The 25,169-nt window shown below is 37.6% G+C and overlaps 1 protein-coding gene across 4 annotated transcripts in view; it reads right to left on the bottom strand.

Annotated features, from left to right (window-relative positions):
- Positions 1-253: 253 nt before the first annotated feature.
- The window catches only part of Wdr44 (WD repeat domain 44), a 110,948-nt gene continuing 86,032 nt past the window's right edge, over positions 254-25,169 (bottom strand). For all 4 annotated transcript variants that reach the window (XM_057760083.1, XM_057760082.1, XM_057760084.1 and 1 more), the window contains 8 exons: positions 23,247-23,360; positions 10,785-10,907; positions 7,665-7,856; positions 7,404-7,505; positions 6,762-6,877; positions 5,657-5,784; positions 4,070-4,204; positions 254-1,280 (listed from right to left, as the gene is read on the bottom strand). In XM_057760083.1, the coding sequence (XP_057616066.1) occupies positions 1,186-1,280; positions 4,070-4,204; positions 5,657-5,784; positions 6,762-6,877; positions 7,404-7,505; positions 7,665-7,856; positions 10,785-10,907; positions 23,247-23,360 (1,005 nt within the window). In that variant the 3' untranslated portion in view covers positions 254-1,185. The remainder of the gene's footprint in view (positions 1,281-4,069; positions 4,205-5,656; positions 5,785-6,761; positions 6,878-7,403; positions 7,506-7,664; positions 7,857-10,784; positions 10,908-23,246; positions 23,361-25,169) is intronic.

The raw sequence follows: 25,169 nt of genomic DNA on the forward strand, positions 1-25,169 counted from the left end.
CCAGAAGCAAATGCAGAAAGAGTCTGTGAGCACAGATGACAGTACTGCTCACTTCAGAATTCAACTCAGGAAAAGCTTTAAAGTCATGTAGCTAATGCATCATAACTTAGGGATTTAAAATCTGTTTGCTTAAATTCAATTTAAGACAAAAGTTTGTTTTTCTTGCATTTGTTTACTCAAGTCATCTAAAAATAATTCACCTTTGACAAGTGTTGATGACCAACTTTAATGATACATATTTCAATTTCATAAACATATGCAAACCATCAACAACATTACCAGGGTTCCTTTGTCCCAGATGTTATTTCATTGGTACATTATACTGGCATTTACAAAGCCTTTCAAATTCAACAACACAAAACAAAACAGCTTAATTTTTAAAAACTACAATGCTTTAAAAAAATGTAAACAGTTCATTTTTACATTATTGTAAAAAAGAAGACTTACTCCTTAATGGGGCTTATTTTTAAGTGAGCAAAGCCTGGTGCTCATGGATAAAGTAAAGAATTCTTTACATAGAAACATTGTGCTCCAGTGTGGCAAAGAAAAAAAATTATATATATTTATATATATATATATATATATATATATACACACACATACAAAGTAAAGAATAAGTCCACAATTTAGATCACAAAAAAAATCTTGTCCCCAAATTGAGAAATTTATAAAAAAACCATTTATACATGGTTATTGACCTATTGAAAACCTATATAACATTTTCAAAACAATAATTCAGTCAAAAGATACCACGTTTCTTAAAAATGAAATTTTGTGCAAAAAAAATTTTAGAGCTAGAAACAAGACTATCACCCAGTAGGAGGCCAAAAGAGCCACCAAAATAATTTAACTTTGTTAGATTTAGTGCATGTAACCAAAAGGCACGCACATGTGATTAATATATTAATATCTTTTCATGCAGAAACCTGTGCATGTTTATAATTATATAACAAAACATAAACATAAACTCTATGCTTGGCAATGTTAATCTAGACACATTCTTTCTAGTCTATCAGTCTAGGGGTTCCTAGATCACTAACACTGCCTCTCAAAAATATATATTATATTTGAACAACTTTTAATAAAAGTTAAAAAAGGATGTTAGCCTGAAACACTATAATACTTTTCTCATTTCTGATACATATAGAAACTTAGTGATGGGCTTATTTTAAATATAGTTTCAAATTAAAATACAGTTTTCCTTCTGTTAATAAACACTTTGATTGCTCCAGTGAAGTCAGCAGAGAGAAGAACTTCTGTGTTATCTGTCTTCACAATACCTGAAAAGCATGAAAAAAAAGATATTACTTGATTTTAAAGGACTAGAAAGCCTGTTGCCACAATACTACATGCTCATGACCCTGTTTCTATCTTTGGGAAAGATCCTCTTCCAACCATCTGTTTTTTGGATTTCTCTAGAATTTTTACATTCTCTGGTACCTTTCTGCCTGACTAAAGCATACATCCACTTAACTTTCTCTTAGCTGCTCCTTTCCTGTCTTAGGGATGTTACAGTTCCTTGGAGCCTGAATGGCTAAATTCCTCCAAGGTAATCTAGGCCTCTAAGTCATCAGTTGCTTCTATTTCAATCTTAAGATTGAAATGCTGGAAGAATGCTACCAGCTGGGCAATCTGCTCATAAGAGGAGTCTCTAAGGTGAATGATAGGGCTGGCTGTAGCACAGACACACCGAAACTTCCATGAAATGAGTACGTTTGCTCTGGGAATGCTGTCAGCCCTCTGCCCTTATGGTCTCTACTGAGTATCTCTGTAGCTATGCTGAATGTCCAAAATGCTTCCCTTTTACATTTGCCAGTTGTATAATAACATTTGACAAATAAACTCTGTGTTAGCTAGCTTGACTATATGTAGACTTAAAAACTGGACGTGTAAGAAATACTGATTACTTAGAGATAGATGAATTTAAATTTTCCTTGAAAAGTTGGTTACAGGATGAGCAAGACACAATGTTTTCACTCTAGATGTGTTACTACCATCTTGTAAGCCACTGAATATTCCTTCTGGAATATCTTAAAGGCAAGCAGTGCAGCTGTAGTAAAGGATTTAGAGATAAGAGAAAAGCAGGAGAGGAAAAGAGAAAGTCTTTATTGAGACTCAATTCTAGTGCCTAACAGTGCTGGAATCTCAGCACTAAGCATGCAAGGCAGGGGTTTGAGAGGCCAGCCTCATTATGTAGTGAGTTCCAGGTAAGCTTGAGCTACAGAATGAGACTACTGTATTACACTGTCTTTAATTCTTGTTACATGCTGTAAACCACATCACCCCAACCTGGGGTGGGGATTAATACAGGAAAGCTCAAACTGCCAATGTCAGGAATAAAGAGAGAGGGCCATTGGATGTGTTTTATGGTCCCATGCCCTGGGTTACCAGTTTAATCTTAGATAGACCTAGACAGGTACACATTTGGAAAGAATCCATTAAAGTTGCAACTTTTTCAAAAGAATCTAGAGTTATTGCAATCTTGTTAATGTGATATAGTTTTAAGAAGGCTTTTAAAAAATATACTATACATTGTCTCCAAGTAGGCATTTAGTAAAAGCTTAATAATTATGATTTGTGTTGAAAGAAGTGCTAGGCTGGAAATCATCTTTATATTCTTCAGAGAAAATAGCACATTAAGTGGAATGGATAGTATAAATGACATTATTGGGACAGTAAATTGAAAGTGCTTAAGAACTTTTCAGCAATTCGTGTACTTTAAGAAGCTCCCTCTGAAGCCAGGTGTGGTGGTGCACACCTTTAATCCCATCATTCAGGAAGGCAGAGCTCTATGATGTCATCCTGGTCAACAAAGTGAGTTCCAGGACAGTCAGGGATACACAGAGAAACCCTGTCATGAAAGACAAAGACAAAAACAAAACAAAACAAAAGCCCCCTCTGTGTATCCTATTTATTGTTGTGATTTTATGGCTCTCTAAAAGAGAGCTGTCTATTGTGTGCAAAAATGTTTAAGGAAGTATTCAATCACTGCTTTTCCTAAGCTTATTTTCTCTAAAAACTGGTTTACATACACATGCTCTTAACCACATTCTTTGTTTTTTTAAATATTTATTTATTTATTATGTATACAATATTCTTTCTACGTGTATGCCTGCAGGCCAGAAGAGGGCACCAGACCTCATTACAGATGGTTGTGAGCCACCATGTGGTTGCTGGGAATTGAACTCAGGACCTTTGCAAGAGCAGGCAATGCTCTTAACCACTGAGCCACTCTCTAGCCCTCCTAACCACATTCTTAAGGACAAGTACAGAACATTTTTATGATAGCTTCATACAATCACTCTTCTTTTTGACAGTTTCCTTTCACTTCCTCTTCTAAGCATTTTAAATACTTAAAATTGATGTGGGATTCCCCTCTGTATGCTATGAAAATGTTTTATTACCATTGGTTAATAAAGAAGTTGCTTTGGCCCATGGCAGGGCAGAATAGAACTAGGTAGGGAAAACCAAACAAAAATATATAAAGAGAGTAGGCGGAGTCAAAGAGATGCCATGTAGCTGCCAAAGGAGGAAGAAGCCAGAACCTTACCTGGTAAGCCACCACAGCCTCATGGTGATACACAGATTAATAGGAATGGGTTAATTTAAGATGTAAGAGTTAGGTAGGAATACACCTAAGCTATTGGCTAAACAGTGTTGTAATTAGTATACTTTCTGTTTGATTATTCAGGTCTGGATGGCTGGGAAATGAACGTGCAGTCTCTGCTTACATGAAATTGATTACAGTACTTGGGAGGCATAGACAGGCAGATCTCTGTGAAATCAAGACCAGCCTGGTCTACAAAGTAAGCTCTAGTCCAGCCAGGGCTACGCAGTGAGAGCCTGTCACAAAACAAATAAGTAAACAAATAACTAGCTAACTCCCAATTTTCCAAAATTCCTAGAGGAATTTAAAGGTGTAAAACTTTCAAGAAACATGTTATTTGAATGTTCAAAAATGGGTATCTAACAACTGTTATGTTGTCCACAAGAAATGTTCTTTATGTGCATGAAAATCTTACCACAGGGGGCTAGAAAAAAACAGGACAAATAAAATATAGGCACCTACCAGTAGATGTGCTATCCAAAACTTCAGCATCTTCACTTTTATCAGTCCCTTCTAATTTTTCAGTTTGTATATCCAGGGATAACATCAAACTCGGGTTTGGAGCAAAGATGGCTGATGTAACAACTGCATTATGTGCTGGGAAAAATTATTTTAGGATAACTGAGAAATTTTATACTAAACATGAGGACAAAAAATGAGAATATGAAAAAGCTCTTTAAAAATATATAAGACTAATTTAAAACCCAGAAGTATATTTTAACAAACTATCTCATATAGGTTCTGTTACCATATTTTTCAAATTTTAGGCCAAGAAAATTCTTTTTTGTTATAGAAAACTGAAATAGTTTGCTATTGAAATACAATGAGTTATAATTGCTAAACTGAGAATGTCTTGAAGATCAAGCTGTGCCTTGCTCCAAGTTTCTCCAAGTCTTGCTCTGGGTGGCTCCATCTTACAAAGCAGTATTTGACTCCATTTTGAATAGAAATGCAGAGGCAGGATGACTTTACATCTCATTTGTACACACAGACACCATCACCCGTCCAGCACCAACTACAAGCACAGACTGATACCTTATTAGAGCTACAAGGGTAACACCTACAAACTCATTGAAGTAGATTAGAAGCGTATGACTACACGGGCCTATTAAAACTTTATCAGAGAAAAAAAATGGGCCCCAGAACTTAGTGAACACATGGAAAGGTGGGATACTCTCATCTGGACCCTACAAAAAGACAGAACCTATCACTTTAATGACAGTGGTTACAAATGCAGTGAACTGCTATCTGACAACCTGGTCTATGTCAGAAACAGAGAACTTCTAATTGTCCTGTGACTTTAAGCTCAGCTCAGTCCCCCTGCTGGAATGTCCCACTTGAATTGCCTGCCTGCCACCTGTTTTTTAGTTCAGTATTTTCATAGTTTGGCTGTGGGTGGCTCTGCTGAGCTTCCAGAAGCTCTTCAGTTGTGTTCCTTAATGTCTTTTCTAACTGCCTCAGTGACTCTCTTTGCATCTATCTGCCTCTGCCCCAGGAAAGCTTCCTTGAACTCTGTGACCTCTTTAACCCTTTTGCACCCACTCTATAAACTACTAATTACTGTATCATGTGCAATGTGTGATTTGAAACGTAATATTAGTAATTAAAATTGGAATGAAAGGGCCAGCGAGATGGCTCAGTTGGTAAAGGTTCTTGTGACACAAGCCTAGAGACCTGAGTTTGATCCTAAAACCCACAGGGGAAGGAGAGCACTGACTCCACAGAGCTGTTCTCTTGCTCTACACTTGCACAGTGTCGTGTGTAGAACTACACCTCCCACACTACCCCCACACAAGTAACAATTCTTAAGAATTGGGATAAAAGAGCCTGTGTTGGCCAAAGGCCAGCTATCAAAGAAAACTGGGACTTCTTGGGAAATTGCAGCCAACAAAACTGTTGTAACTTGTGAGTTTATTGTAATTCTATAAATTCTGACATAGTGGAGAGACATAAGTATGTCCATCTATGTTTCCAGCATAGTGCAGTCACAACAAATCTCTACTCCTTTATAATAAGGCACATAGATATAAGTAAGCTGCATTTGCTTACCTTTAATACCTTCCCAGAAGTCATTACGATCTCTCCTGACTGAAGTAAACTTGCTTAGGTCATGGTAAGTACTCCAGATATAAACATATTTATCTTCTGAACCGCTAACGAGGTAAGTAAAGTCATGGCTATATTTGAGCAGGACAGGTCAAAAAATAAACAGAAAAAAAAATCAAGGTTTCCTTCTATCAGTGTTTCCTAATTTAAAATATCTAAAACAACACCTGAGGGAGATTGTTGAAAACTCGAGCCATCTCCTTATTCTGAAGATTCCGAAGGTGGTTTGATTCAGAGCCAGGCTTTTTTGGTGCTGTTGCTCATTGCTACTTACTTGTTCTAGCACTGTTATAATGACTATACTATCTCTTGTGATAATAAGGCTAATCTTTTCAGACATAGGGATGTATCCTGCTGTTCAGTTTTTGAACATTATTATTAGTGCTGAGCACCCAACCCTGAGCTTCATCATGCTAACCATGATCAGCATTAGTATTTTCATCAAAGTCCTGATAACTGTGATGCTGATTAACTCACTCTAGGAGAACTAGTGACTTAAAGGATAGTTCAGTTGAATGGCTGGGTAATTACTAGGTACTTCAAGAAGAACTAATTTTTTAAGAAAAGTTGATAGCAGAATTTGAAAGAAGAAAAGCTAGGCAGGTAATCCTATTTCAGGAGAGCTCACAGATCCCAAATTAAGAACTGAAAGAATAATGACAAGTAAAGGTATAATGACAAGGTACTTTAGGGTGATAAAATACTTTCTTAGCTCCTGCACCTAAAAGGATAAAGACAATATGCATGTAGTGGTGGTGGGGGGTGGGTGCCTCTTAAAAGCAAATATTCTGGAACTAAGAATCTTCTAAGCTCTAATGTCTCTGACAACTATGATCTTAGGCCAATTATTTAATGTTCTGGGTTTTGCTTTTTTTATTTGCAAAAGAGGGGTAGTTTTCTTACCTACCATTCAGGCAGACAAAGTAAGCACTATATGATGATAGTGTGTGATATGATTATAAAAACATATAGACTTAAAACCTTATATAATGAAAAACAGGGAGTGAAGAAATGCCACACTTTTGGGAATTTCCCAATGCCAATTTACCTGAAACTTGCTTTGATCTGGCTGCTGCTATTGACATAACCCTTATACTTCATGGACAGTGATAGGTCTCTGAGATCATATAGTCTGATTCTGGAGTCATTTGAGGTTACCAATATCTAAAAGCAAACCAAAAGCAAAGTTAAAAATATCATCTTTTGCTAGGCAGTGGTGGCGCACGCCTTTAATCCCAGCACTCGGGAGGCAGAGGCAGGCGGATCTCTGTGAGTTCGAGGCCAGCCTGGTCTGTACAGTGAGTTCCAGGACTGGCTCCAAAGCTACAGAGAAACCCTGTGTCGAAAAACCAAAATAAAAATCATCTTTTAAGGGCAGTGGTGGCACACTCCTTTAATACCAGGATTTAGGAGTCAGAGGCAGGTGGATCTCTGAGTTTGTGGCCAGCCTAGTCTGGTCTACAGCCAGGACAGCTAGGGCTAGAAGAGGAAATCCTCTTTAAAAAAAAAGTTAAAAAACCCCACCTTTTAATATAAATTAAGTCATAACATCAAAAGATGTTAAACACCAAGCAAATAAACAGCAAAACTACAAACAGCAGTATTCCCTATGTTATTGCTCAGATATTAAAACTATCTTTCAAGAATCAGTATACAGTATGGAGAGAGATGGTTTTGAATACTATAGTACCTTATTTTCTCCAGGTAAAGGTTCAATGCCAGTAATTTTTCTTCCAACCTTGTTGCGCCCTCTAGTAGATCGTACATGTATTTGTGTATGGTATTTCAAATGCTAAAACAAAATCATAAATTAAAAATATCAAAATTAGAAGAAACCTCAAGGATCATTTGCTCTAAGTTTCAGATATGACCATTTTTGCCCTATTTTACAGAAAAGGCAGTTAAAGGCCAGAGGGTAGAAATTACTTATGTAAAACCACAAGGTTCTTACCTCTGTATCATAGAAAATACATCTACCATCATACGTCCCAATTACTGCATATTTGCCATTCTGACAGAAGTTGGCAGCTGTGATCAATTTTGTCTGACCATCAACTTCATTCCATAAAGCCACTTTTTTGTCAGGAATGTTCCATAGGCGGAGCTTTCCATCTAATGATCCACTGAGAAAATACCTGTCATCCTAAAAAGGTGGCGAAAGAGAATGCTTTTATGTTCACATCAGGGAAAGTTCAGCCAATTAATAAAAGATTAGAAATAATAATCTAAAATGAAATCTTACTTGAAAAGTAATTATTACTGCTTTTTCTTGTGAAGGCTGGGAACTAGGGAGTCAAGTCAGGGCCTCATGCATGCAAACAAGTACTCTATCAGTGAAACTACATTTACACCTAGCCACAAAGAATCAGTCCTCAAGCAAGCACCATTCTGTGCACTAAAAATGACAACAATTAAACATGTCAGATTTCATGTTGGAGAAACAGAATTCAAATCACTTTATCATATCCTTAAACTGTTTTTCCAAAGTATGGCTGTTAATAGAAATGTTTGACTAAGCATCACATGAAACAATATTCTACAATCAATTAAGTTTAAGAAATTCTGGAGTGTAAAAACTTTATAGGATTCTCTGTTAACTTGTATTTTTGAATCTCCAAAAGGGGAAATAAAGTGGGTAGTGGCTTTTTAATTTCCTTCACCCTGGATTTTCTTTGGGTATGCTTTGGGAAACACTATCTTATGCCATACATGTTTCAGGGACATGTGCAACATTGGGATACCAGGTTAACGCCAGTTACAAATTGAACCTGCGTTTTAGGAACTCTGATACTGACTTACAGACTAAGAGTTCTATATATAGGGAAACTGACTCTATCCTAGGCATACAGCAATGTCAGCAGACATTTCTGATTGTCATAGTCTGGTGTAGGGGAGGATGTTACCACTGTAAACAGAGGCCAGAAGTGCTACTAAGCATCCTACAATATACAGACAGGACATTCATCCCTCCCCATTAATAAACAATGTCAGTAGAGTCAAGGTTGAAAAGTCCTCTGTAAACGACACTAGTCCTACCTCAGCTGGGTTAAATTCTGGTAACATCATAATTACTTATTAGTGGCTAGGGAGATGGCTCAGTTGGTAAAGTGTGAGGACCTGAGTTTGGATCCCCAGCACCCACATACATGGCAATGGCACACATTAGTAACTTTAGTGCTGGGGGTCAGAGAAAGGTAGACCCCCTAGAATTCCCTGGCCAACAAGTCTGGCCAAATGGGTGAGCTCCAGATTAAGTGAGAGACTCTTTCTCAAAAGATAATATGAGAAGGTACACATACACAAAAGATAATAAGAGAAGGCACCACCCCCCACAAACACAAGGATTACATATTAATAATCAGGACATTTTCTTCATATTAGACACTTAATTCACTGCTGAAGCCTCTCATGGATGTTGCCTAAACTACTCAAAAGGTTGAGGCAGGAAGAACACTTGAAACCAAGATTTTGATGTGTGCCAGAGCAACACAGTGAAACCTGATCTCAGAAACAGTAAACAAGAAACAAACAAGATTAAGACTAACAAGAGCTGGGGAGATAGCTTGTTAGGGTAAAGTGCTTGCTACCTAATCAGGAGGACTCGATTGCTGATCCCTAGCATCTACATAAAAGCTGGGTGTGGCGGTACAAATCTGTAACCCCAGTGCTGGAGCAGGGGACAAGATAAGTAGACTCTGGAGAGTTTGCTGGCAAGCCAGTCTAGCCAGACAGTGACTCCATGTTCAGTGAAAGAGACTCTCTCACAAAAAATAAGGTAGGTTGGGAGACATGGCTCAGCAGTTAAGAGCACCTGCTGCTCTACCAGAGGACAAAGGTGCAATTTCTAGCATCCGTTTGGTGGCTCACAAGCACCTGTAACTCCAGTTCCGAATGATCTAACACCCTCTCTGACTTTGGAGGGCACCTGACACACATGTGGTACATAGATATAAAATATCCATATACATAAAACAATAAAAATTCATTAGTTATTAAAAATAAGGTAGAGTGTCATAGAGGAAGATAATTCAAGGTTGACTTTAGCCTCCACAAGTGAATCCAATGGCAGATATACTCCCATATGCACATGTATACACACAAGTGCACACCCATGCATGCAAGCATACACACAACACACACACAAAATATTCATTAACAATGTTTCAAGAGCCTAAATATTAATTTAGGAAACCATACAATGAAATGTGGTCGCTACCTATTTCAGTCTTTTGTACTTTGTCCCCCTTCCACAACTCTCACCTATATACTTACTGTTACCATTTTACACTTATTGTTTCCTCCTTTTAGAGACAACGTCTTATCATATAGGCCAGCCTGTCTTAAACTAGTGATCCTCCTGATTCAGTTTAAAGAGAGCTGGGATTACAGACATGCACTACCATTTTTAGCTGCTATTTTTCTATCTCTATCTCTAATATCTTCCATATGTAGTGCATACTGTATTTATAGTTCATGAGCTATTAAGGATTTGGGATAGCTATTTACTACTGTATTTAGAATATAATTCCCCACTTGTAATACAAATTATTAGAATATTTCTTTTCCAACCACTGACTGATTGATTGACAGGGTCTTCTTATGTATCCCGGATTGGTCTCAAACTCATTGTGTAGTGGAAAGTGACTGTGAACTTCTGACCCTTCAGTCACTACCTTCCCAGAACTGTGAGGACAGGCATGAGTCACCATACCCAGTTTTTGTAGTACTTGCAACTAAACCCAGAGCTTCCTGCTTGCTAAACAAATACCTACATTCTCAGTCCCTTTCCCCCGTTTTTGAGACATGGTCTCCCTAATCAGCCTTGGCTATCTGAAAACTTACTCTATAGACTAGGCTGGACTCAAACGCACAGAGATTCATGTGTGTCAGCCTCCCAAGTGCAGGGACTGAGTTACAACACCCAGCTCCCTTCCCATTTTTAAAGCAAAATGTGACACTAATTTGCTTTCAGTTATGTGGCCACTAATGATTTTTTTATCCTGTAGTCCTAACTGTTCTCCACAGAAATCAAATTCCTTCATCTCATGACAAAGAGTGAATGGTTACTTACTCTTGGATGGAAAGCGATGGCAGTGACAAAATCTATATGTTGAAAACAGCAAAGGCATTCTCTTCTAGAAATGTGCCATAGCCTGACTGTTTTATCCATGGAAGAAGAGAGCAGAAAGTAGTTCTATGGAGAAAATGACATCAGTACTTTATTACTGTATATATTAAAACACTGCTTATACAATACAATTTAACTAGAATCACAGTTTTATTTTCCAGTTTTTAGTTTTATATACTATGTTATTGCTATATGCAGCATCACAAAGAACACGACCATTTCAATTCACTTGAAAAATGTGTTATTTTCTCAAACTAGTATCTATTTCACTGACTTTAAGACATTTCAGCATTACATGTTGTTACATTACTATGAATCTTATGATGTATGATAGGAAGTATGCCAGGTATAAGCAGAGTATTAAGGAGTACTTTAGCTATTTTAATTTGCACATGTTCAAACTTAGCTATGAATATATGGTATCTACTTATTTGATTATTTTAGTTTAGCTATTCTTCACACCAAAAATGCAGGTGAATTCTAACTTACATGGATCTTAATTGTCACTTAAAATGTCTTCAAAAATATTACTCTGTAGTGCAGCAAGAAATGAAAAGTTACTGTGCTCCTGTCACACGCTAGGCAAGAAAATTAGAGAACAGAAACTGTCAAGTTTCTCAGAAGACATCATAGAATTTTCTGAGCTGGAAGAAGTAGGCTAACTGATTGGGGCATTGTATTTGACCAATTACCCTGGAACCAAACACCCACCCACCAAAAGCACACAGCTGGAAAAGCCCAATAACTTTTAAAACTCATGTCTTTAAAGGGTGGAACCATATATTACACTGTATGAGGAAACTCAAAAGGACTCTAGCATTTTTTGAAATGTCTAAGACGATCAACAAATCAAGGTAGTAATAACATCTATCGAGTACATAGAGTTGGCTAACAGCTTTGTTCTTAGTACTATAGCAACTCTGTGAGGTAGGCAGATTCTTTTCATGCTTTGTGACAACTGAGAACAGTGGAGCATAGAAAAAGAACTTGCATAAGATTACACAGCCTACAGATAGGGCTCAAGAGCAGGTGCTCTGACTCTAGGTCTAGGCCCTGACCATGTTTTCCAGAGTGCAGAAAAGCACCAAAATGCTTTGTCATTTGCTCAAAGTTAATTAAGAACGCTTCATCTTTATCTGTGTGACAGTTCATACTTGTAATTTTGGGGATGTGGAGGCAAAAGAGTCAGGAATTCAAAGTCATCCTTAGCCACAGAGTAAGTTTTATGATAGCCTGGCTACAAGAGACCTTGTCTTCGAAAAATCATAAAAAAATAAGCAGAAAGACTAATTGCAAACATTTATTTGGCTATATAACTGTAACAAGCTACTCTATGTTTTATAAAACACATTTAAAATACCTATCTTTAAATAGATACTATACCTTATTACTAAAATAAAGCTTTGGAGCACACATGGTGGGAAAGAACTTGCAAGACTCTAGGATTGACCCTGAGTATTCAGAAACAAAGCAGAAAAAAGGAGGAGAAATTTGGAAGATCTATAATAGAATCTGGGGGTATCTAATAATTATTTTTACTTTCAAAGATAATCCAATTCCAGAAAAGTTTTAATGAATATATATAGTTTGCATTCTAACTTTCTGTTGATTAATAGCACTAAATTTACAGTGCAGTGCTCTTGAATACTAGCCTTCTTCAGAGCTGCAGGTGTAGCTCAGTAGCAGAGTGTACAATTAGCATTCAAATAAGCCAACCAAGCAACCAACCAAAACAACTCAAATAAAATTTGGCTTTGAGCTTTTCTCCGTTTAATTTAATGTTAGCTGTCGGCTTGCTGTAAATAGCTTTTATTATATTTAGGTATGACCCTTGTATCCCTAATCTCTCCAAGACCTTTATTATAAAGGGGTGTTGAATTTTGTCGAATGCTTTTTCAGCATCTAATGAAATGATCATATGGTTTTTTCTTTCAGTTTATTTATATGGTGGATTACATTGATAGATTTGCATATGTTGAACCAGCCCTGCATCTCTGGGATGAAGCCTACTTGATCATAATGGATAATTTTTCTAATGTGTTCTTGGATTCGGTTTGCCAGTATTTTATTGAGAATTTTTGCATCGATGTTCATGAGTGATATAGGCCTGTAATTCTCTTTCTTGGTTGGGTCTTTGTGTGGTTTTGGTATCAGGGTAACTGTAGCTTCATAAAAGGAATTTGGCAATGACCCTTCTGTTTCTATATTGTGAAATACATTAAGGAGTATAGGTATTAGCTCTTCTTGAAAGCTCTGGTAGAATTCTGCATTGAAACCATCTGGTCCTTGGCTTTTTTTGGAAGGGAGATTTTTGATAACAGTTTCTAATTCTTCGCGACTAACAGGTCTATTTAAATCGTTCACCTGGTCTTGGTTTAGCTTTGGTATATGGTACTTATCTAAAAAAAATGTCCATTTCTTTTGCATTTTCCAGTTTTGTGGCATACAGGTTTTTGTAGTAAGATCTAATGATTCTCTGAATTTCCTCTGTGTCTGTGGTTATGTCCCCCTTTTCATTTCTGATCTTATTTATTTGCGTGTTCTCTCTCTGTCATTTAATTAATTTGGATAGGGGTTTGTCGATCTTGTTGATTTTCTCCAAGAACCAACTTTTTGTTTCATTGATTCTTTGGACTGTTTTCTGAGTTTCTATTTTGTTGATTTCCGCCCTCAGTTTGATTATTTCCAGTCTTCTACTCCTCCTGGGCACGTCTGTTTCTTTTTTTTCTAGAGCTTTCAGGTGTGCTGTTAAGTCCCCAATGTATGCTTTCTTTGGGATCAACCTACCTCTGGACCCAGCAATACTACTCTTGGGAATATACCCAAGAGATGCCTTATCATACAACAAAAGTATAAGCTCAACTATGTTCATAGCAGCATTGTTTGTAATAGCCAGAATCTGGAAACAACCTAGATGCCCTTCAATGGAAGAATGGATGAAGAAAGTATGGAATATATACATATTAGAGTACTACTCAGCAGTAAAAAACAATGACTTCTTGAATTTTGCATGCAAATGGACGGAAATAGAAAACACTATCCTGAGTGAGGTATCCCAGACCCAAAAAGAGGAACATGGGATATACTCACTCATATTTGGTTTCTAGCCATAAATAAAGGACATTGAGCCTATAATTCGTGATCCTAGAGAAGCTAAATAAGAAGGTGAACCCAAAGAAAAACATATAGGCATCCTCCTGAATATTAAACTTCATCAGGCGATGAAAGGAAACAGAGACAGAGACCCACATTGGAGCACCGGACTGATATCTCAAGGTCCAAATCAGGAGCAGAAGGAGAGAGAGCACGAGCAAGAAACTCAGGACCACGAGGGGTGCACCCACACACTGAGACAATGGGGATGTTCTATTGGGAACTCACCAAGGCCAGCTGGCCTGGGTCTGAAAAAGCATGGGATAAAACCAGACTCGCTGAGCATAGCGGACAATGAGGACTCAAGAACAATGGCACTGGGTTTTTGATCCTACTGCACGTACTGGCTTTGTGGGAGCCTAGGCAGTTTGGATGCTCATCTTACTGGACCAGGATGAAGGTGGGTGGTCCTTGGACTTCCCACAGGGCAGGGAACCCTGATTGCTCTTTGGGCTGACAAGGGAGGGGGACTTGGTTGGGGGAGGGGGAGGGAAATGGGAGGTGGTGGCGGGAAGGAGGCAGAAATCTTTAATAAATAAATAATTAATTAAAAAATAAATAAAATTTGGCTTTATTCAGCTCTTACTTTAAGCATATCATAGATGAATACATTCTTTTTTTTTTTTAGAATTTTGCTTTACTGATATAAATTTAATCTGAATATATTCTTAAAATATTAAATGTATGTGCTAAAGACATGCTAAATTTTATTCTACTATGCCAAGAATTTTTGTTCAATAAATTCTTACTAAATGAAATTAATTTAATTTTTTATGTGTATGAATGTTTTGTCTGCATGTATAACTGTATACCATGTATATATGTGGTCCTCAAAAAGGCCAGAAGAGGGTGTTGGATCTTCTGGAACTGGAACATATAGTTGTGAGTCATCATGTGAGTGCTGGGAATTGAACCTAGGTTCTTGGGAAGATGAGCCAGTGCTATTAACTGTTGAGCCATCTCTCTAGTCCTGAAATAATTTCTTCAACTCACTGCTGAACTTTGGAGTCACATAAAGTATATTAAAGTGAAATTCTGCATGTAACTAGACTTATAATACTTAGACGGATCAGGGAATGCAGGACTCTCATCTATACAATGAAAAGATCCTGCCAGGCGGTGATGGTGCAGCCCCTTAATCACAGCACTCGGAAGGTAGAGGCAGGTGGATCTCTGTGAGTTCGAAGTCAGCCTGGTCTACAAGAGCTAGTTCCAGGAAGGTTCCAAAGCTACAGAAAAACCTGTCTCAAAAAGCCAAAAAGATCTTTCCTACATGGGATTTTTACTCTATGATATAATATTGTGTTAGCTGCTATAAAACAAGTATTTGAAAAATAGAAAACTCACTACAAACAGAGATTCTAATAGACACTGAAGAGAAATAACAGTAAAGTAAGATTTGGCTGCTATCCTTTAACAGATTAGACTCTTAATGTAAATAAGATCTAGAAATCTTTGGTGGTTTGAATGATAATAGACCCTACAGGATCATGTATTTGAATGCTTGGTCCATAGTTGGAGGAATTGTTTGGGAAGGATAAGGAGGTGTGACCTTGTTGGAGAAGGCTTGTCACTAAGGAGTAGACTTTCAGGTTTTAAAAGCCCAAGCCATTCCCAGTTAATTCTCGCTTATCTCAGTATGTTAACTCCCAGTTACTGCTCCCGATGCCATGACTTCCTGCCTGCTGCCATGTTCCCTGTCATGATGATCATGGACTTGCCCTCTGAAACTGTAAGCAAGTCCCCAATTAAATGCTTTCTTTTATAAGCTTCCTTGGTTATGGTGTCTCTTCACAGTAAAAGTAATTAAGACAGTAGCAGTTAGGTCTTTCCCAGTGAAAAGCACACCAATTTGTTATCGAATACCAAATGGTCAGTTCTGAAAACATAACATACAAGTAACATTATATTATATTGAGCTGGTTGTATTTATGTATTTAGGAAAACACAAACATACATACACAGAGAGAATGTAACAACAATAAAAGAAAAAAGAAGCCATGGTTTTGAAAAAGAGCAAGAAGTGGGTGGTACATGGGAGAGTTCAGAGGGAAGAAAGAAACAGGGAAACGATATAATCTCAAAAATTAAAAATCTAGCAAGACAGCTGAAGGAAGGATTCAACAAAACAAGTCAATACTCATTTTCATTGTCAGGAAGGGTTGACAGAGGATGCTCCTTCAGGAGGAAGTAGCATCAAAGACACCCTGATTCATGATGAGTGGGAACCAGCCCAATAAACGTATCTGGACACAAAACTAAAGGTAGATGCTGCCTAAGGAGCAACACCTAAGACTGTCTTCTGCCCTGTCCCAATGCATGTGTACACACACACACACGCACACACACGCACACACACATTAATGTAAATAACTATGACAAATTTTTCAGTTTTATACCCTTACGAATAGTATTCATAATATCAAGAATCAGGATGTCTCAGCTCACAAACTGGCACCAGTCATAAGGCAATATACAGACTGATACTAAATATATTTCATTGATGTACAACATTTGTAAAGAATGCAGGAAAGGAAGTATTTATGATTCTTAAATCTTTGCAATATATTCAGCATTTTCAATTTCTGTATGCTAGCTTCTGTAAGGTGATGAGCTATTGTGAAATGGGAATGGGATGAGAGAGTACGGTTCTAAAGACAACTCCCTACTCCATAGTGAGAAGCCTGTCAGCATGTTCCTTAACTCATATACATCTCCTTTTTCAACTCCTTGATAAACATCAGTGACCTTACCTGTTTTGATAACACGAATAGAGAACACACACAAAATACTTAAATTTGGTGACCTTGCTGCCTAAAGTCCTCTAACTGGCACATTCATAGATTGTAGGAAGTTAAGGCTTACCAGGCCAAAAGGAGGCAACCTGGAGTCTGCCTGAAACCTGTCAAAGGTCCTGTCTGTGCCTAGCCAATAAGGAGCAACCAAGCAGTGTTTCTGAGTGCCTAGCAACAGGCGCTGTCAGAGGTCCTGATTTGCCTAGCCAATGAGAGATGAGCATGAGCTGTCAACTGTCAAGGGATCAGAAGGCCTGGGTGCTGGGAGGGTATATAAGCTTTTCCTCACTGTTAAACAAATGAATCTGCTGTGAGCCTTCTACGTGACTCCTGGCGTCTGTGTCTGCTGACATTGTGCCTTTTCACCCCCTCCCCCGAGGAAGACATTAGGACTCAGCAATAATAGATAATGTTCTTATTTCTCTATTTTTAATTATATGTGTGTAGGGGGTCATTTGAATGTTAAGTGTAGTTGCTCATGGAGAACGAAGGTATTGTATCTCCTTGGAGCTGGAGTTATAGACAGTTGTAAACTGCCCCATGCAGATGTTGAGAACCAAACCTGGGTCCTCTCCATGAGGAGCAGTATTCATTCTTAACTGCTGAGCCATATCCCCAGGCCCATTTGCAGGTAATATTAACTGAGCATTTACTGTGTGCTAAGTACTTTTTTGTTTGGTTTTGTTTTTTAAGATTTATTTTATGTGTATGGATGTTTTGCCATTTGAATGTATGAGTACTGCATGCATATCTGGTGCCCATGGAGGCAATAAGAGGCTGTTGGATCCTTTAGAATTGGAGAAGCAGATGGTTTTGAGCCACCATGTGGGTGCTAGAAATGGAATCCAGGTACTCTGCAAAAACAGCAAGTGCTCTTAACTGCTAAGCCATCTCTCCAGCCCTATGTAAGTGCTTTGTATTTACTCAGTTAATCTTTCCCTGCAACTCTGCAAAGAAGTTACTTTTACTATGCCTATTTTATAGGTGCAGTATAGTAAAGTTAAGGAAAGTGGCCAAAGATCCCACAACTACAAGGGGGCAAAGTAGAATATGAATGCTGGGACTCTGTCTCCAGAGTCATGACCTTAATTTAGGGGGTTAAGAGAACAACAAATATGTTTTGAGTGAATCTGAAATACAGAATATCTAGTAGGAAATTGTTTTAGAAACTTGTTTATTCTTTTATTTTAATTAAGATATAATTCCATCACTTCCCCCTTTTCCTTTCCTCTTTCTAAACCCATGTTCCTTCCTGCCACAACCCCTCCTGGGCCCTCACTTACTCCCCCTTGAATTGAGGTCTTCATTGACTATCATTATTAATCAGGGGAGAGGAGGAGGAAGGGAGTGAGATGGAGAGAGAGAGAGAGACAGAGACAACCTGCTGAGTCTCTTTAGTGTTGCATCAAAATGCAATTAGGTAAGAGGAATAAATTGTAGTATTCTATAGTATAGGATGGTGTTTGTAATTTACAACAATTTATTGTAGATTTTATAGATAACTAGAAAAGAGGAGTTTGAAGGCACTAAATAGAAAATGGTAAATCTTTGAGGTAGAGATATCAATTATCTGATTTTTAATCATTTTTATATACATATATTATACTTCATTAATATGCATAATTGTCACGTCAATTAAAATATAAAAACTGTCCGACACAAACCTCTTTATTTCTATGTAAAAAAGTTCTTGGGCCATCGAGATGGCTCAGAGGTTAAAGATGTTTGCTGTTAAGTCTTTTGATCTCGGTTTAATTGCTGGGACACACATGGTAGGAGAGAACTGACTCCCACTTGTCCTCTGGCTTCCATATGCACACCTTGGCACATAAGCACACACTCATGTACACACAAGTGCACATACACAAATAAATAAATAAATAAATGTAATTTTAAAATTTGCAAACCAAAACTTCAAAATATTTTTTTTAAAAAGGGCTCTGTTCCTGTTTGTGTTCATGTATGTACACGTAAATGTGTAGGTACATGCGCGTGGAGGTCAGAGGATAACATTAGGTGTTGTTCCTCAGGTGCTACAACTTATTTTACGAGACAGGGTCTTTTACTGGTCTTGAATTTTCCAAGCTGGTTAGGCTGACTTACGAGAGAGAGAGAGAGAGAGAGAGAGAGAGAGAGAGAGAGAGAGAGAGAGAGAGAGAGTCACATGGGTCTATGTGTCTCCTCCTATCAGTGCTGTGATTATGATGTGTGCTTTTCTTTTTTACTGTAAAATTTTGGGATCAAACTCAGGTCCTCAAGTTTGCAAGGTATTTGATTTAAAAAGCAGACCACCAGACAGAAATAGAGAGAGAGAAACACACACACACACAGAGAGAGAGAGAGAGAGAGAGAGAGAGAGAGAGAGAGAGAGAGAGAGAGAGAGAGAGAGATCAACTATGGCAAATATAAAACACCAAGAACACCTAACGGGAATCAGCAATTCACAAATGGACTGACTCAAAAGTGGTGCATAGCATGGAATGTTGATGGAAGCCTATAATACTGGTACTTAGCAGACAGAGGCGGGGGCGGAGGCAGAGTGGGGAGGATCACAGTGAGTGTGAAGCTGACCTAGGTCACAGAATGAGTGTTAGCCCACCCTCAGCTACAGAGACTCAGTCTCAAAGAAACGAACAAAGCAACAAACAGGTAAGCAAACAGAGTTCAGGCACAGCTTGATTTAGTTTACCAAAATATACCATTAATATCTCTGTGCTACATAGGGTTTTTCTGACATAATTAAAATATATGTATACCATTTGTATCTTTGGTATTATTGTTTAGTTAGTACAGTTCATTTTTCTCAAGTCATGGTATTCAGATATTATTTTCTCTCTTAAATTTTAAATGTATTTAGATACTGATTACTGACAAAGTTTAAGGTATAAAGCAAAATGCTAAGGTGAACAGGCAGTGGTGGCGCACACCTTTAATCCTAGCCTCGGGAGGCAGAGGCAGGCAGATCTCTGTGAGTTCAGAGGCCAGCCTAGGCTACAAAGTGAGTTCCAGGACTGGCTCCATAGCTACTGAGAAACCCGGTCTCAGAAAACCAAAGCAAGATATACTAAGGTGTTTCATATTTAAACACCTTATTTAAAATTTGAGACATCTTAATTTTTTAGAAAACTATTGAGGTATTCAGTGGCGAAATTGTCCCTTTACTGCAGTTATACAATTACTCTATCGGAAAGAATCACAAAATGAACATTTAATGAAAAATAAATAATTGCATGAAGGTAGCAAGTTAGCCTTAAAACAGGTTTAAAGATGGACCAGACTTGATATTTGTAGCTGAAGTCATCCATTTGTGGATATGACTTTTGTGAAGTTATTTGGGTCTGGACATCTGGGAAATGAGTAAACAGCCTCTGTTTACAAAATGATGCCCACTGTCTAGGGCATGGATCCACATAAAACCTAAAAAAGCTTTAAAAAAATGGCTTCTAGACCCACAAAAATGGGAGCCAAGCACAGCTTCTTGGTAGTCACTTTTTTTTTTTTCCAGATAGGTTCTGCTTGCTAGTAGCAAGCAGAGGCACAGCTCCTTTAAGAAAAGGTTTCAGGGCCTGAAGAGACAGCTCAGAGGTTAAGAACATTGCCTGCTCTTCCAAAGGTCCTGAGTTCAATTCCCAGCAACCACATGGTGGCTCACAACCATCTGTAATGGGGTCTGGTGCCCTCTTCTGGCCTGCAGGCACACACACAGTCAGAATATTGTATACATAATAAGTAAATATTAGAAAAAAAGAAAAGGTTTCCTGACTCAGCATTACCAGCAAAAACTGGTTGGCTTCTTGGTTCATGCTGGCAGCAGGGACAGACAGCTCTGGTTCTTTCAAGAGGTCATAAACTTAAATGGGGTTTGTGAGCAGCATGCTGTTTGCTTAAAGGCAACATAGACCCACTGCACCCCTGGAGCTGTGGTGGTGAGCATGGTTTACCTAGGTGGTGAACATGCCTCTGCCATGTTGGACTGGGCAGAGCAAACAGGCAGAACTGCAGAATTGGTCCTAGCCACACCCACTTAGCATAAAAAAAAAGGGGGGTGGCTCCTGGTCAGAAAATGATTACAGATACACAATAAAGATAGATTCAGATAAAAATAAACCTCTGATTGTATCATAGTGTGTTTAAAAATGTATGTAGGCTTGGAAAAGAGAGGAAAAAGAGTACAGACAAGAATACAGTCATAGATGAAAAGAGTAAAGACAAAAATAAGTATTAAAAAGTAATAGAGTTAAAAAATAAGCCTCGTAAAGATGGGAAATGCAGAGTCTGGATTATGTATATTATTGTGTTTTCTTTTAATTTTTTGACTGTGGATGGGCTAAGTACAGAAAAACATTTCATTGTACAGCTGCTAAGCTAAACCAACATAAATATTTTAAAAGTATCTTAACTTCAAAATTTGAGTCTAAGGATAAGTTACTTTGAAAAAGAGGTTCTGCTTTTGTTTCCACAGAGGGTGGGAACCTGTGAGTTCCTTCCAGACTAATGCTGTTTGATGGAAAAAGACCCCTCTGAAAGTCTCTGTGAACCCTAAAAATACTTCACCCAACAAACAACAGGAAAAACAGTTGAGAGAAAACAATGCACAAATTTCCAAAACGATTGTGTATAAATGTTTGTTTTCATTTAAAGAGGGTTGATTATAGATGGTTAAATGGTCACCGTCAATCTCTTTCTTAAAAAGGGGGGGGTATGATATAAAGAAGAACACTTTGCATTGTTATGGATACAGAGTCTGGATTATGTATATTATTGTGTTTTCTTTTAATTTTTTGACTGTGGATGGGCAATTGTGATGACAATATGGATTGTATTCATTTACTGATACAAAATTAAGGTCAATTTTGTTATATGTATATTCTACTCTTGTTTAAGGTACTATGTTTATACAGCTCATTTAAAATGTAATATAAAATGAAAAATTACAGATTAATAGATAGTCATTTATAATAGTCAAACTTGTAGTAATGTTAGTTAGGTTTTCTAGATATACAGAGATATATTTCAGTTAATCTTCAACCTTTCAAAGACATTTAAAAGGTTTTAAGAACTCAGACTTTTCTCAACAGTGAGACATGTCTGCTCCTGGCAATACCAATTACTTCAGAGAGGTTGATAGACAATGAATAAACTCGTTATGGAATTTGACTTCTATGTGACAAGGTTAGTCATTTGGGCAAGAAACTGTTCTTTCCTGGACTGTTTGATGGTCTGCTATATAAGCTGGACATGCAGGACCCACAGAAAAATGACTGCTTAACTTGCCTAAAGAAGGTGAGACAGTCCTTCAGGGTTCCTGATTCATGAAAGAGTCTGCCAGACATTCTACAGGACACAGAAGAGAGTGACTGACAAACTGCTAATATAGACAAAATAGTCTTCCAAATTCTCTGCTTCACAGAAAAGTCTGCCAGATACTATGGACCTGTAGGCTGAATATGGATGCCCCAATGTTATAAAAGAATTTTGGGTGACTGTCCAGGCAGCGAGATGTCTCTGTCAATTCTAGAGTTTTGGAAGTTTTGGAAGCAACTGCTTACAACGCACTTCCTATTTACTTAGGCAATATTATATCTTGGGATTTTTGCAGAGTTGAAGACAGATAGTTAACAGTTTTCCTTAGTTATGATCAAAGATAAATTGGATATAAAACTTTAGACTAACAAAAATAGGATAGATGATCGAGTATTTTCCTTAATTTGCCAAATGTAAATGGACTAAATATTGTAACTATAATTCTTGCTTGATAACTGTTTTATATACGTAATTTTAATATGTTAAAATTCAAACCTTTCTTTTTCTTTAGACATAAAAGGAGAGATGATGTGGGATTCCCTTCTGTATGCTGTGAATATTTTATTACCATTAGTTAATAAAGAACCTGTTTTGGCCAACAGTTCAGCAGAATAAAGCCAGGTGGGAAATCTGAACTAAGATAATATAGAGAGAGTTGGCAGAGTCAAGGAGAAGCCATGTAGCTGCTGAAGGAGGCAGATGCCATGTAGCTGCCCAAGAAGCAAGACGTAACAAACCACGAGCCTTGTGGTAAAATATAAAAGAATAGTAATGGGTTAATTTAAGATGTAAGAGCTACATAGAAATATGCCTGGGTTATTGGCTAAACAGTGTTGTAATTAATATAGTGTCTGTGTTATTATTTGGGTCTGGGTAGCTGGGAAATGAATGAGCAGTCTCTGTTTACAGCAAAGGATCATTTCTTTCTAAAAATTACTGCATATAAAAAGCAAATGGCAAATAATACATAGATCTAAATTGTTAAGAAATATGAACACTTTAAATTCCTCTTTTTAGAACTCAGATTAGCTTATATATAATTTTTACAAAGTTGACAGCCTTCTAGTATAATAAGCATACAAATAAAACATTTTTAAATCCTAATGTCAAAGTCATACAGAATTAATGCATAATTAAATTAATAATTTCTTACTTTAGACCATGAAAGATCAAGGAGATCAGCAGTATGTCCTTTATATTTGCAAAATGGCCGTTGCCGAAATGGTGCATTTTTGTCATCTGTGTCTTCATCAGTTCCACTACATACCTAGTTAGATATAAAACAAACTTTAAAGCTGAGCTGTAGTGCTATCAAAACAAAAACTTTATACTTTTCCCACCCACCTGTTCTCTCATCAATTTGTATGATGCCCAACTGAAATTTCAAGCCACCCAAAGCAGACTCCCCTTTTTATGTTGATTTACTACTTACCACCTTTCTTTCTCTCCATGCAGTAACAAATTAGAATCATTTCTGTGGCAATTATACCCTGCTATCATAGTCTTTCCTCTCTCTAAAAGAGCCCTTTCTTTGTCCTTTTTCTAGCATCTATTTCTTCAGGAGAAGTAGGGCCAGCTCAAGGGTTTGAGTCATGACTAGGCTAAACTAATTTAGAATTAGCTTTCTCCATTTCCAAAGGATGACTAGTTTAGCCACAGGGTGTGTTCAACAGAGCTCCCTTAAGAGACTTTCCCCTTTTTTGCCTTTGAACATTGTTGTTTCCATGTGACATTTAATACAGTAGTTGCCCTTTTTACGACCATAAGGCAGAAAAGGTCCAAGATAAAAGAGAGTAGAAAGCAGGAAACTGGTGGGACTCTGTGCCCCTGATAATACTACTGAGATAACTCACCACAAGAAACCTTACCTCTAGACTCACTTCCTCATTATTTAAGCCATTTTTAGTTAGGTTTCTGCTATTAGACAGAGGTGTGTAGAAAATAATGCTATACATGCATGCCAAAATTTAGTTAGTGCATGCTTTGTGTATCCATCATCTGAATGAATCCTAGCAACTCTTTGAAATAGATATTAACACTATAAAGACATTAATAAAAAGATTTGTAGGTCCAAATAAACATTAGAAGGTCACAAAGCAACCTGTGAACAAGAGAATCAAGGTGGAATAAAAGTTATCCAACTCCTTCTTTTATTGGTCTTTTGAGACAGGGTTCTGTGTATAGCCCTGGTTGTCCTGGAACTTCCTCTGTAGACCAGGCTGGCCTCGACCTCACAGAGATCCACTTGTCTCTGCTTCTTGTGTGCTAGGATTAAAGGCAAGTGCCACCAACATCCAGCTGTTATCTAACTCTTCTTTCAACTGATTTAGAGCATGTAGTGTGAAAGAAAACATGTTTAGGAAAGAGTGACTAGGATGCGGATGGAGACAAAAGTTCACAGAACTATAAAGAGAAGACCATTTTGTGAAGGATCTCAACCTTGTAGCTCAAAAGTCTTGGTGGTATAAAGCCATGGAGAACCAATATAGAATTCTGAAAAGGAAAAAGTAAATGATCTTACTGGAACTTTTAAAGAAAACTGAACAATGTCCAAAACTATTTGGATGAAGCAAATGGAGGCAGGAAGAACAATAACTTAAAGAATGAGGGCTTGGCTTAAAGTACAAGTCTTGAAAGATCTGAGCTGGGTTTCATTTGAAAGCTTCCTTCCTGAGGACTAACTTTCATAGTTTAGGACAAGGCTATGCAAGCTGCCAAGGGAGACAAGCAATCTGAGAAGCCCAGAAACCACAACAATAAGTATTCTAAGACTGTAACAGTGGCAATCACATCCTGGTAATAACCAACAACTATAATTGGATTTAAGGCCTACTCAACAGAAGGGAATTCATGCCTGCTATTAGAAACCTAGCTAACTACCTGGGACTAGTGAGGTCATGGATCTTAGAAGAGAAACTACTGCTGCCACTTTACTAAACCAGCATAAGTTTTAATTACACTCTAAATACTTACCCTTATACATACAGATAAGTGTAACTCACAGCCTTCGCCAAAGAAGCTTCTATTTGCAATAGGCAGAGACCATTATAGAAAATCATAACAGGTCCAAATGCAG

The sequence above is a fragment of the Chionomys nivalis genome, chromosome X, assembly GCF_950005125.1.
Source record: "Chionomys nivalis chromosome X, mChiNiv1.1, whole genome shotgun sequence".
Classification (NCBI taxonomy): domain Eukaryota; kingdom Metazoa; phylum Chordata; class Mammalia; order Rodentia; family Cricetidae; genus Chionomys; species Chionomys nivalis.